This window comes from Anguilla rostrata, chromosome 4 (assembly GCF_018555375.3).
Source record: "Anguilla rostrata isolate EN2019 chromosome 4, ASM1855537v3, whole genome shotgun sequence".
NCBI classification, from domain to species: Eukaryota; Metazoa; Chordata; class Actinopteri; order Anguilliformes; family Anguillidae; genus Anguilla; species Anguilla rostrata.
This window is the reverse complement of record NC_057936.1, coordinates 36,267,277-36,280,692: the sequence shown is the minus strand read 5'-3', so window position 1 is coordinate 36,280,692 and position 13,416 is coordinate 36,267,277. Positions and strand designations below refer to the sequence as shown.

Sequence of the window (13,416 nt, the reverse complement as noted above, 5' to 3'; positions counted from 1 at the left end):
GGTCTACAAACAGGGCCAGTGTCAGGGAGAGTCAATTCTGGTGGGTAGCCTTGCAAGGTTTTTGGTATGTTGACCACATCTAGAGAAGATGGGGAATTTTAAAGTGGATTGTTTCACAAAGGTCAGTTGAGTTTCGAAACTGAAATACGGATGCGCAGTTAAATAAGTGGGAGATACGGTTTGACTTTTATTGTCCTGGGTAGAGCAGGCTTACTGTACACATGATATGGAGGCCGTTTCATTGAGAATCTGAATGACTGGAGTGCAGTTGGTCTTATTTAAGAGGTCTGGAATTTCCCTGCTCACAGAACTCTGTGTTGGCCGCCGCAATCGAATTTTGTGCCGCCTCCACAAAGTGGTGCTGCATTCTTATCGGCACAGTGTAATAAGCGCTTTCTCTTTGAATCTCGCAAAGCTATCGAGGCCCATGTCAATATTTATGATCAATGAACAACATAAATGTAGTGGACCGAAAGAAATTGTCCCAGAGAAACAGGGGCAATTATTTTGTTATGGTTCAAGTCTGGGTCATTGCCTGTTGTAATCTTAATTAAAAACAAATGACTCTGAATATCTGTGTTGACAGATCACAGTGTATTATTATTATTTTTTTTGCTTTTTCTGCATAAAAATTCAGAATCTTGCTGTCACTGTGCCACTGTCAACTTTGCAGATACGGCTGATAGAATAACCAGGTTTTTAGAAGGAGAGTTTGCAAGGAAGAGAGTGCAGATGAAAAGACAGCACAGTTATCCGATTATTACTATTACTGGCCATTAAAAAATATAGGCTAGTTCACAATATAACAAGCTGTAGTAAATTTGATAATGTGATGGCAACAGAACTACCACTTGTGCCTCATTTTGCACTAGAAGCCTGGAAGTGTGTAGTGTGTGTGTGTGCATGTGTGCACACATTGAGTGCGGTTTACTCTGATGTTTTATATCATTTCAGTAGGGTACCTTAATCTGTATTCACTGGTCATTAACTTGTAAGTTAAACCTGATTTTGCTTGATAACTGAGTTTTAATGATGTAGCCTATTCCATTTTTCCAAGTTTGATTGCTGTTATCTGTGCATTTGGTAGCATTCGTTTTTGTATTTGAATATAAGAATTCTCATATACTAAATGTACTGGAATAAGGTGTCATGAGGGAAAAATTTAACCTCTGTAAGTGCTTGTGGAGGCTCACCTTTAATCAAGCACAAAAGTGTGCTGACCTTTCATAGCTTTGAGCATCAAAGTGGGTTACATGGGCATCAGGTGGCATCTTTGTCAAGTGTGCAAAAGTGGCAGTATTCCAGTTTCTCCTGCAGTCTCCTCTTCCTGGAGAGCGGGAGAGTGGATCTGTTGTGATCTTCAGAGGCTTAAGGGTGAAGGTACAGCCTCCCTACTGTTTGCATTTCTGTTGACGTCAGTACCGACAGAGGGTTTACTATAAATGCCTTTGCTGGGGGGGGGATGTGTGTTTCGCCGTTGGCTCTGAGTCGCGGGTCAGTTCCTGTCCCCAGTGTGCGGCTGTAGAACTTACACTCGGGTTCTTTTTCAGGCTTCTTCCTGCTTGTTGAAAGGTACGAGAATTGTGTTATTTGCTGTCGCCAGTGCATGTCGTTCAGTTATTGACAGGTTTCCTCTTGCATTGCGGCCTTTAAGACGCTTTATTGACTCCAGCAGTTGAGCAGCCCCGTCACTGCAGTGTCTCAGTGCTGCGCTTGCTCCTCTTAATACAATAGCTGGGCTCTTTGCCCTCAGTGCACAGTCACCCGCATTAACACTGCATAAACTCTGAGCCAATGATGTCATTGAAGGGTTGGACAGAAGGAAAAAAAACCAAAGCATCTCCTGTTCTCGAAGGCTGGCTTTCGCTGCCCTGAGGATACACTGCTGTTCTGCTCATAACAGCGTGCCGGTCATTTCATTGTTATGCCTGACACAACGTTGTACAAGATCTTGTGATTGTTTAGCTGGCAATGCTGTGTTAGATCTACTGGTTTGGTCAGTAGTTCTGTTAACAAAAAATGTTCATTGTTACCATTAAACTGGAAAGAGTTTTTAAGGGAAAAATTTGCCAAAAAAAAGAAATAATGTATTTTTACTGTCTGCAGATGATAATGTAAATATAAACAGTATGGTGTGCGTAGTGCTGTGCTTTATAGACGACATTCCTAAAAATTGAACAAATAACTCCCAGTGATGTTTGGGAAGAACTCCAGTTTAATATGGAAAGTAGCCTATAAATGTGTGTTGGAATCCTGCGGCCGATTGATCATTATATTCACAATTTCATAATCGGTGATATATGCGTATGTGTGTACTTGTCCACGTTCATTTAGCTAGTCAGATTGTCACCACGCTATTTCAGTCTTTAAACTGTATTTTGTAAGTCAGTGTTCAAGGCCATTTCTGTGTTCTCTTTGCGTCTAGCCCCCGTACTTCATTGCTGAGACTTTGTCCAAGATGTCCATGAGATGTTCAAATGCTTGATGGGAATTGTAGTACCATAGCAAATTGGAAGGTTGTGTTTGCCAAGCCGGGTCGGCTTCTAAAACATTCGGTTTAATGCTTATGAAACTAATCAAGCTGTGTTTTGTATATTACTGCCACGGTAAAAATAAGTGACGAATGAAGCACTTAAGTACTTTCACAATATAGGCTAATGGGCTAATGTCCCTACATTGTAAATGGGCTTAAATTTGAAATGATACTTTTTTATGTACCATGGTTGTTGCAACATCAGGGTCCTGTTAACTCAGCCTCTCGGAGTGCGGGGCAGGTCAACAGTTGAATTTTTTGGGGGGGGGGACCGGTCTGGAAGGGAACACTTGAAGGGAAGTTGTTGCATGCGGCAGGTGCAGGCGCGGAGCGTGGCGGCGCAGTAAAGCAGCGGGCCGTCACCAGGGTGACGACAGCGGGGTCCTCCCAGGTCCCCGGCTCCGGGACCCCGCGACCCCTCTGTTTACATTCCCTCTAACTGCAGGAAACCAGCCCATCCGAGCCAGAGGGGAACAGAGCTTGCCAGGGGGCCGATTGCCTTCCAGCACTCCCTGGAAAACTTTGCTAATTGCTCCTGAGTCCTGGCTAAGTAAAGAAAAGTGGATGAAATATTGCCCTACAACTTACGCTTAAAAACTCTGAACGTTTTCAAAATTTCCCCGCTGAATTTATGACTTGTTTGCTTTTGTTTGAATGTGGGACAGGTTACGTTCTGCTCACTGGAGGATTCAGAGACATCTCTGAATTGTTCCATGGAGTCTTGTGTTGATCAAAGCTTTTAGCTGATGATGATCAAATGGTGATGAATAGAAGTTGCATCTGTTCATTTGACAAATAACTGTGGTGTAGTCAGACAGCCTTATGTGTGATCATGTGACTAAAGGTCTAAATCTAAGATGGGGCCCAAGTGAGCTAGGTGAACTGATATAGTGACCAACTATGAAGCTACGTATAAGGCTAACGTGTTGAATCAGAGTTAGCTCGTAGAAGTTGGCCTGGCCCGGATGAGATGGAAGCTGATGAATAGTTGCATTGAAGGAGGATTCGGTCTCGTTCGCACTCTGGACATTTTGAATGTATAGACCTGGTGTTTGGCCTTTGCGCACTGAGCAGCCCGAAGATGGTATCTGAGACGTTGAATGAGCAAACCGACAGTATAAGTAATCTGATGCAAAATGCTAGGCTAACACATAGGTACAGGTGGTGCTTTGTATGGTGCAGCCAGGTCTGGCTGTTTTGCGTTGTCTTGCAGGTTTCCCCTTGTTAATGCACGATTGTGCTCTGGATGGAATTTGCTGCCCTAAGGTTAGAGTAAAGCTTGTAGACCTCGCACTCGTGCATCTGATCCAGGTCGACAAGCTTTACTCTAACCTCAGGGTTAGCAAATTTGAAAACCTGCCCCTGAAGTTGGAGGCTGATAATCTGCAGGGCTGGTTGAGGAAGTCAGCCCTGGAATTCCACGACACATTCCTCTGTCTGGGGTGCGTGTGACATGCGCACACGCTTTCCCTTTTTTTTTCTTCTTTTTTTTTTAAATTTACATTAGAATTCTGCCCTGAATTGGCTTTATCAGCAGGAGCTTTAACACAGCAAATTGTATCGTTAAAGCACGTACAATGGGAAAACTCCAAAGTTAACAGGGAGAACAGGGGGAAATGTTACCTGTGATGCCCTCTTTTTGTCTTTTTCCTTAGCTGGAGCTTTCGTGTAGGCCTTCATTTTAGTTGATTGACAGGTTCTTGCCACACCCACTTTTCCCATTTTGTATTGCTCCTGTAGACAGTGTTGAACACTGAGCAGCTTTTCCAAAGCAGCTCTTTTAGTGGCACTGTGCTTGAGGGAAATTCCCTGGACTACATCCACATTGACAAAACCATTTAGTGATTGGGCAGGCAAAAGGATTGTGTCTCATATTCTGTATAATCTCTGTCCTGAGGGTAGGGGGGTATTTTATGAAATCATTATCGCCCCCACCCCTCTCCCCTTTTTTTTATTTTTCTGCTGCATACTTTCCGCGTGGTGCTGTCGTGCTCGCATGCGCAGCCGTGTAATGATTTTTCCGAGCCTCGGTTTGCATGGTGGGTGCATTGTGCTGACAAGTCGGGCACAGAATCCACTTTGTCTGCGCTGAATCCCCGACGAACGCGCGCTAACCGGCCACCGCTAGCAGTCGCCGCACATTCCTTTTGTCGCGTAAGCAGGACTCCGCCCCAAAAGAAGAGCCATAAAGATGCCCCGGTGCATCGGAGCCTCCCGTGCACCGGGATGTTCGCCCCGGTTTAAACTAAGCTGAACTTCGTCCGCTCCCGGTACACAACTGCCCGGCGGCGGTTTCATTTCCGTCTTGTTGCTTGGTGACTCATACCCCGCCTGGGTAGAGATTCAGTCGGCCGGTCCAGCAGTCGGGCCCAGTATCGCCGGAGCGACACGGCGGTGGCGAGGACGGGGCGGTTGGACCCACACGGCGGTGGCGAGGACGGGGTGCTCAGTAAATCGCGGTCGTCGTAAGGAAGCGGTGGCGGCGCGAGGCTCATGGTGTGGGTAACACAGCCAGAAAAGAGCAGAACTGAGCCTGTGCAGGCATGCTGGCTCTCGTGCCGACTGCGGAAGTAGCTCCGCCCCTTTAAAATTTTTTTTTTTTTTTTTTTTTTAAATTTACTCAGTGAGGGGGGGAGCTTTGCCTGCCAAGGCATGCATACACACCCCTGGGGGCAGGGAGAGAGACAGAGAGAGAGAGACGGAAAGAGAGAAAAGAGAAAGAGAGTCGCCACAGAGAGGGCAGAAGAAGACAGGAGAGCGAGAGAGAGAGAGAGAGAGAGGGGGAACCCACCTGTGTCTCCTTCCAGAAAGCGCTCGGCCAGAGAGGAGTGGAACGTTCCGGAACCGGCTGCGGGGCGTCAGGGTGAGACGCCGTGAGCGCGGACCTCTGCTGAAAGGTACGACGGCCCCGGCCCGGGCCAGCGCGGGCGTAGCGGCGGCGTTTGGCGGGGCAGACCCGCGGCGCTCGCTGCGCGGTGCCGAGGAAGCAGGGCTGGCTGTGCCACGAGGGTCACCAGAGGTCACTCTTCTGTGAGCTCAGCGGCTAACCTCAAGCATGGCTACTGCAGAGGAGAAACTCACTCTGTGTGTGTGTGTGTATGTGTGTGTGTGTGTGGGAGGGCGGGGGACGTGTTAAAACCTGTTAAAGTTTTCAGACGGTGTCCATTTTGTATAAAGAAGAGGCAGCAGTTCCTCTGCCTGATCGACCAGGAGTCTTCCACAAGTTTGAGAGGCGTACGGCACATTGTTATTTCTGCGGTGGGGTCAGATGGCAGTGTTGTGGTTTGCAGAATTACCTTCAGGTGTGTCACGGCTACTGTGACTTTAACCCAAACAGTCACAGCTTTACTGAGTACCTTGGCTTCCGAAGGCACAGCTTAATGCCTTTTAATTAACTTTTGTTTCGAGTTCATTTTACAGTGTTTAATCTGTGCTTCTCTGACTTCGAAGTTAGCTGTTCTGTTAGCCTGCGAGTGGACATGCTGTTGTTTCCCTAGTTCTATTTACCATGACCTCTGACTCATACAGGGACTGAAGTGTGGGTGGTTGAACAGCTGAACTATTTTCAGAGCTTAATCACTGTCACTGTACTGACACTGTGAATATTGTAATGAAAGACTGTGGCTTGAACTGAGCATTTGCCTTGAGTGAATAATTTGTGTGAAGCTAAGGCGTCAGAGTGACCTGTAGAGAGGATATTGAGGAACGTGTAAGTAGCGGTTTGGTAACATGCAGGGACAAACATCTACATTATTTAGAAGCACATTGCTGTGGCGACCTGACCCTGAACGGTTTTTAAAACTGATTTTACGAGTCTGTGGTAGAATTTTACATGTGGTGATGGAATGTGGACGTTGTGGACTCAGGAACGGGATGTGCTGGGCTGGTCAGTGTGGCGGAGTGGAGAATCATGACTTTCATGAGCTCCAGGGTCTAGGACCGCAACGGGTTTCTGACATGTCACCACTTGATCGTGAAGCCTGAGAGGTACTGAGAGGTGAACATCTGATGAGCTTTCCCAATAGCCAGTAGGAAATTAGGATAAATGACAAGCGTTTCCCAATGGCCAATAGGGAATGGGGATGAAAGACAAGTTTAGAACTCGCCACTCTTTAACGTCAGCGCTGCCAAGTCATATCATGACCATGCAGCAGGGCTAAGGAGACTTCCCACTACGTTGGCTAACAGCAGTGTGTGTTAACAGTCAGTTTGCACTTCCCTAGCAGATGAAGTAGTCGGTGTGAGCGTTTTAGTTTTGAGGGTTTTTTTTAGCCCCCGCTTGTGGCCACGGCTTCTCTGATTTTGAAATCGTGCGGCGTGAGACCGTATCGCTCAGTACTTCTGCCTTCCCAATCACGCGCACCCAAAAAAATGGCCTAGTCGATCGCGAGGCGTGACAGGGGCCCCGCGATCCAAGGGTGGAAGAGGCCTCGTGGTGTAACCTCAGTGATTCAGCTTTAGACTCGACCTTCGTACGCAGCGTAAGTGTTCACGCATCGCGAGTGTGCGCGTAAGTTAATGGGAGCTCGTTAAAAACCCACGCCGTAGTATTCCAGCCCAGGCGGAGAGAGCGCGGTCTTCCGCGCTTAATGAATAACGCGCCCCGGAGGCACGGCGGGCCGCCCTGGCTTGATCGGGGATGGGCAGGCCCATTCCTGGAATGCCAGAGCGCGCAGGTCTGAGGAGACGTCTGCTCGGGCCCGGAAACACCAGATCACGTGACTTTTTACGACCCGGATAGTGGCTTCATTCCCGCAGAGGCAGAACGTAAACATGGGGGAGGCAGGCCGGGATTTTTTTGTTAGCGGAGCGTCCCCGTGCTCCATTTTGTGCATTTCACAGAGCTGGGGGCCCTGTGGTGATGGGACAGGAGGGTCTGTGGCCTCGGGCTCTCTGTCTGTCCCCACCCAGCGGTCCTCCCAGCCCTTTCGTTAAGACAATGGAGTCGATTATTGGATCAATCGGAGCTCTCGGAGACGCACGTCTGAACGGGCTCTCAGGGACAAGGCTCGGGGTTGTTTCCGTTACGCCCTCGCGCAGTCGATCAGTGATCCGCCTCTCTGGTGAGGGGTTGCACTCTGGCCGAGATTGGCATCACACTTAAAAGATTTTTTTACAACCCATTCTCTCTCTCTCTCGCTCGCTCTCTCTGGCTCTGTCTGTCTCTCTCGCTCTCTGTTTCTCACAGTCTTTCTCTGTTTCTCTCTGTCTCTTTCTCAGTCTCTCTGTCTCTCTCTCTCTCTCTCTCTCTCTCTCTCTCTCTTCACTCTGTAACACTCCAAAGGTTGCACACATCTATCTGCATACAGGGCCAGGCCTCTTGCTGTAATGGCTCAGTCCTGGCCTGTGTGAGGAAGTGCCCTGGGTGATCAGTGCAGGGCTGTCTGCATTTCCACTTTTTAGACTCCTCACTTGCAAACGCCGAAGTACAGATCAGCTTCTCCAGCCCATCTGCGTTCCCATTGGCCGTTCAGCTGAATAGCTCATTATGCCAGGGTGGGAGAGGCGTGCGGAGGTACAAGCGGGGTCAGGAGAGAGGCGTTTGTAGACTGAGGTGGAGAACGAAAGAGTCGAGCCACCGTTCACCACCTATGCCTTATTAGGGCATAGTGGCGGCGTCACTACCACGCCGGTACTGCCGCGTCATTCCCGACACAAACCGCAAAGGAGCAGAGAGGACCCGGTGAGAGGCGTTTTGGTGGGTGGGAGCGAGTCACCGCCGCCCACAGAGCCGGACAGGGGCCCGCTTTTTTTTTTAGTCCGCCGGCCGGCCCAGGTGACGGGGTCCTTAGCGGTCCTCATCACGGTCGCGCTGGGGAAAGCCCGCCCGGCGAGCGGAGAGATTCTCTCAGAGCTGGAGGTTTTCGCCGCTTCCCCTCGTTTACCGCAGAGTGCGTGGCGGATATGCAGCGCCTTCCCCTCGCTCATACCCCCCCTCCCCCTCAGCGACGCTCACCACAGACGCTCAGTCCCACAGACGCGCTTCCTGTCTCATCCGCCGCTCATTCACAGCGAGCAACCTACAGTTCCTGTGGATGTCTGTACATGCGAACCATGAGGTAGTGATGGCAAAGTGTGACCATTTCTCCTGCTCATGATTATTGATTTATTTGTGTTAAAATTGAATATTTTCCTGGTGATAATGATTGGTTTCATCTCATGTTTTATTAAACATAACGCACAACTGAAGAATTCAAGTCTGTCTAAGAATTTGGCCGTTTCCATTGGTCCCTCCCTCGCCGCATCCCTCCAGTCACGCGCGTTCGGACAAACGGCAGTCCCTGTGGTTGGAGGATATGTATTTCACACGCGTGTGAGGGAGCTGCTCCGGTGCTGACAGGCCACCGCACACTCAGTGCAGAAAGGGAGCTGTCAGGCTCCTCCGGGCGTGCAGGGTCATGCTGAAGGGAGCACTGGGTTCTAGTGCTGGATCGGTCGGTTTTTCATAGCCAGAAGTGCTCTCTCTCTCTCCCCCTCCCCCCCCCCCGTCAGTCTCTCTCTCTCTCTCCTCCCCTCTCTCTCTCTTTTGTCTGTCATTCTGTTTGTCCCTCTCTCTCTGTCTTTGTCTCTCTCCCCTCTCTCTCTCTCTCTGTCAGTCTCCCCCTTTCTGTCACACTCTCTCTCTCTCCCCCCCTTTCTCTCTCTCTCTGTCAGTCAGTCTCTCTCTCTCTCTCTGTCTCTCTCTCTCTGTCAGTCAGTCTTCTCCCTTTCTCTCTCTCTCTCTGTCAGTCAGTCTCTCTCTCTCTCTCTCTCTCTCTCTGCCGCGGGGTGTAGGGAGCAGCCGGTCTCTTCACGCTCGGCTTCCCGTTGGTTCAGAGAGAGCGCAGTCGCCCCTGCTGGCGCCCGTGCCGAGCTCGGCCCACGTATTCCCCGGAGACGCCAGCGCTGAGCCACCGGAGACGCCAGCGTTGGGTCACCGGTCACCGGTCCGCACAGCGTGCGTCTCTCCTGTTTGTTTTAGCGGAGCGCACGGGTGCCTTTCTCAACGCTGAAAACCTTCGCCCGGGAGCACTCAGACCAGCACACAATCCGTACCAGGAGCCTAGCCTCCTTAGTCCTTTTCCCTCACAGTGTCTGCTCACAGACGTTGTTGGAGAAGGTCTGTTTCCGTGCAGCTCACACAGACTGAGTGGGAGCAGCCAGGTCACTGGAGGGGGAGGTCCCATCTACTGAAATCCCTCCCTCCTTTGGGCGTGGCTGAAGCCGGTTGCGCACCGCCCTGCGCTGGCTGCCAGGTGCGCTGCACTGGCAACCCAATTGCACAGTGGCTAACCAGTACGGCTAACCAAGCCACCCCCGAGTCCGACTCAGTTTTAATAGGGGAAGGAAGCCTTTTCAGGACATGAATACGATGGGGTCTATGGGGTTATCCTACACAAAGCAGCCTACTGCAGCTAGATCTTACATCTACCTGGGAGTAGCACAGCTGCTGGTTTGCACCAGAAGCCTCGTTGAACTTCAGCAGTGACTTGGTTAGAACGGATGTGGTTGGACAATTACAGTGAGGTTGATAATGAGGTGGGAAATTAGTCCAGAATCTGGCGATTATAAAACCTGATAAGCGGCATTGTATTTGTAATGTCCACGGCAAGCAAGGCCATGTTTTTCCCTTGTGTTTTTCCAGCGGCGTCAAAGATAATTATAATGGGATATACTAATATAATATCCGACCCGGTTCCGGGGCGGCGGTCGTAGCGGGGGGGGAGCGGAGAGCCGAACCCGCGCCGTACGGACGGACAGACAGACGGACGGGCGCGAAGCGAGACCGCGGCGGGGAGAGAGAGAGAGAGAGAGAGCGCCCCTCCCTCGCTCGCCCGAGAGCGCCGCTGGAATGCGGACGCCCCGCCAAAGCAGAAGTGCCTCGCGGGCCCAACCTTCCTGCCGGGGCGGCGTCACTCTTCCTTCCCCCCCGCTCTAACCGTAGCCTCGGGGGCGGGAGCGGGAGCTGGGGCCCCGCCCGCCGCGGCCGTAAATCACGCTCGCGCTCTGAGCCGGGAGTCGGAAGCCGCCGGCGCTCGTGGATCTGCGCTGTTCGCGGCGAAAAAAAAATAAAACATCACGCCGGCTCGCGTGTTTCGTGAGTCGTTTCCAAGAACGCAGGATGCCGGCGGTGGTTCACAGGGTTGTCTCGCTTGATCAGAGCGATTACTTTCTGCGTTCGGTGCTGTTTTGGTGTCGCTGTTTTCGGTGGAGGTATGTATGTCAGCACGGTTGCGTTATAAACAGTCATTGTTGGAGTTAAAGGCCGTGTGCTGTCTGCATGAAGAACCAGAATACTTTGATATCTAGACTATCCAGGCGAGATTTTAAATGAGTTTTTTTAATTATGTGTTCTTGTAGCAACATCCTTATACTGCCTGAGGATGTGGTATTTTGTTTGTTGCTTTGCTAACATGGCATTTTAGATCTTAACCATTTAATGGGCCGCCAGTGAACTTGAATTGAATATGTCTACTGAGTGGGCACACCACATCAGGCTTCCTGTTCTTGCGTTTAGTAATTATTGTATCTTCGTAAATTTAACCGTAACATCAAAAGGAAATTATATTTCTTTTGTCCTCTTAAATTTGAAATGGCAAGTGCCCATCTTTTTTGTTGCTTAGTTAACACTTTAAATGCAAGAAATTATTGCACAGGGTCTAAAATACACAGCAGTGAAAAATGCAAAAATGAGCAGAAAGTAGCATTTCGAGGTGAATTAGCCTAGCCGCTGCTAACCTCAATTGTGTGTGTCTTTCTTGGGTTGTTCCACAGGTAGGTGTCTGCGCCTGTGTCTCGTTCCCCTGTCCCCACCCCTGTCATGTCCGATAACGGAGAGCTGGAGGACAAGCCGCCGGCCCCACCCGTCAGAATGAGCAGCACCATCTTCAGCACCGGCAGCAAGGACACCATGTCGGCCAATCACAGCTCAAAGCCCCTGCCCTCAGTGCCCGAGGAGAGGAAACCCCGCAACAAGATCATCTCCATCTTCTCTGGAGCAGAGAAAGGCAAGCCAACTAAACCCCCCCCCCACCTCAACCCCCGCTGCAACCCCACCACCCACCACTGCTACCCCGCTACAGCCCACAACCACTCACAACCGCTACCCCGCTACAGCCCACAACCACTCACAACCGCTACCCGCTACAGCCCACAACCACTCACACCCTGCTACCCCGCTACAGCCCACAACCACTCACAACCGCTACCCCGCTACAGCCCACACCACCACCGCTACCCTGCTACAGCCCACAACCCTCACAACCGCTACCCCGCTACAGCCCACAACCACTCACCACCGCTACCCCGCTACAGCCCACAACCACTCACAACCGCTACCCCGCTACAGCCCACCACCGCTACCCCGCTACAGCCCACAACCACTCACAACCGCTACCCCGCTACAGCCCACAACCACTCACAACCGCTACCCCGCTACAGCCCACAACCACTCACAACCACCGCTACCAACCCACACCGCTACCAGCCCACAACCACTCACAACCGCTACCCCGCTACAGCCCACCACCACCCCAACCGCTACCCCGCTACAGCCCACAACCACTCACAACCGCTACCCCGCTACAGCCCACAACCACTCACAACCGCTACCCCGCTACAGCCCACAACCACTCACAACCGCTACCCCGCTACAGCCCACAACCACTCACAACCGCTACCCCGCTACAGCCCACAACCGCTACCCCGCTACAGCCCACAACCACTCACAACCGCTACCCCGCTACAGCCCACAACCACTCACAACCGCTACCCCGCTACAGCCCACAACCACTCACAACCGCTACCCCGCTACAGCCCACAACCACTCACAACCGCTACCCCGCTACGCCCACACCACTCACCTACCGCCCTACCCAAAACCACTCACAACCGCTACCCCGCTACAGCCCACAACCACTCCACACCGCTACACACCCCCGCTACACCAGTACCCCACAACCACTCACAACCGCTACCCCGCTACAGCCCACAACCACTCACAACCGCTACCCCGCTACAGCCCACAACCCTCACAACCTACCCGCTACGCCCACAACCGCTACCCCGCTACAGCCTACCACCACTCACAACTGCTACCCCGCTACAGCCCACAACCACTCACAACCGCTACCCCGCTACAGCCCACAACCACTCACAACCATTTCCCAGCACAACCTCCCACCCAAGAATTAAACCCTTGGCTTGTGATAGTAACGGTTTGATACATTCCTTTCCGCCCGGGTCACGTCGTTCCGCTCGGTCTGACGCTAGTCATGTGACCTGCAGGCGGCAGAAAGAAGGACAAGGACAAGGAGCGCCCCGAGATCTCGCCCCCCTCGGACTTCGAGCACACCATCCATGTGGGCTTCGACGCCGTCACGGGGGAGTTCACCGTAAGTGACTGGCCAGCGCTCTGCCTCCATTGTGCCAGGCTCCGCCCCCGTCATGCCAGCGCTCTGCCTCCATTGTGCCGGGCTCCGCCCCCGTCATGCCAGCGCTCTGCCTCCATTGTGCCAGGCTCCGCCTCCGTCATGCCAGCGCTCTACCCCATCATGCCAGGCTCCGCCCCTATCCCAGCCAGGCTCCTCCTCTGGTGTGGGCTCTTTCAGCCTTTGCCTGTCACTCACACAGTTCCCTGTCAGGCCTCGTCCAATCACTACTTCAGCCTTTTCCCTATGTAGTTTGTAATATCTGCGCACAGTGTCAGGTTTATAATGAGTAACATGGAGGTAATTTAGGTTGTTGGTTATGGGAGTCTCTTTGGGGATATTTGGGTTTAAATTTAGTCTTTGTCTTCAGTAATTTTGCAGAGTTTTGCCCACACCATGTTTCTCAGTCTCCCTGTACTTGTTTTGCAATGACTGCGAGAGTCACGCCTAATGCTGTTTCTGACCCCTGCCCTT

At 51.5% G+C, this 13,416-nt stretch overlaps 1 protein-coding gene across 5 annotated transcripts in view; it reads left to right on the top strand.

Annotated features, from left to right (window-relative positions):
• Positions 1-13,416, top strand: part of pak2b (p21 protein (Cdc42/Rac)-activated kinase 2b) — a 28,523-nt gene that overhangs the window by 2,847 nt on the left and 12,260 nt on the right. For 3 of the 5 annotated variants that reach the window (XM_064332434.1, XM_064332431.1, XM_064332435.1), the window contains exons 2-3: positions 11,288-11,520; positions 12,800-12,906. In XM_064332434.1, the coding sequence (XP_064188504.1) occupies positions 11,334-11,520; positions 12,800-12,906 (294 nt within the window). In that variant the 5' untranslated portion in view covers positions 11,288-11,333. Of the gene's footprint in view, positions 1-5,340; positions 5,431-11,287; positions 11,521-12,799; positions 12,907-13,416 lie in introns of all 5 variants that reach the window. The other 2 variants (XM_064332433.1, XM_064332432.1) reach the window with 1 other exon arrangement.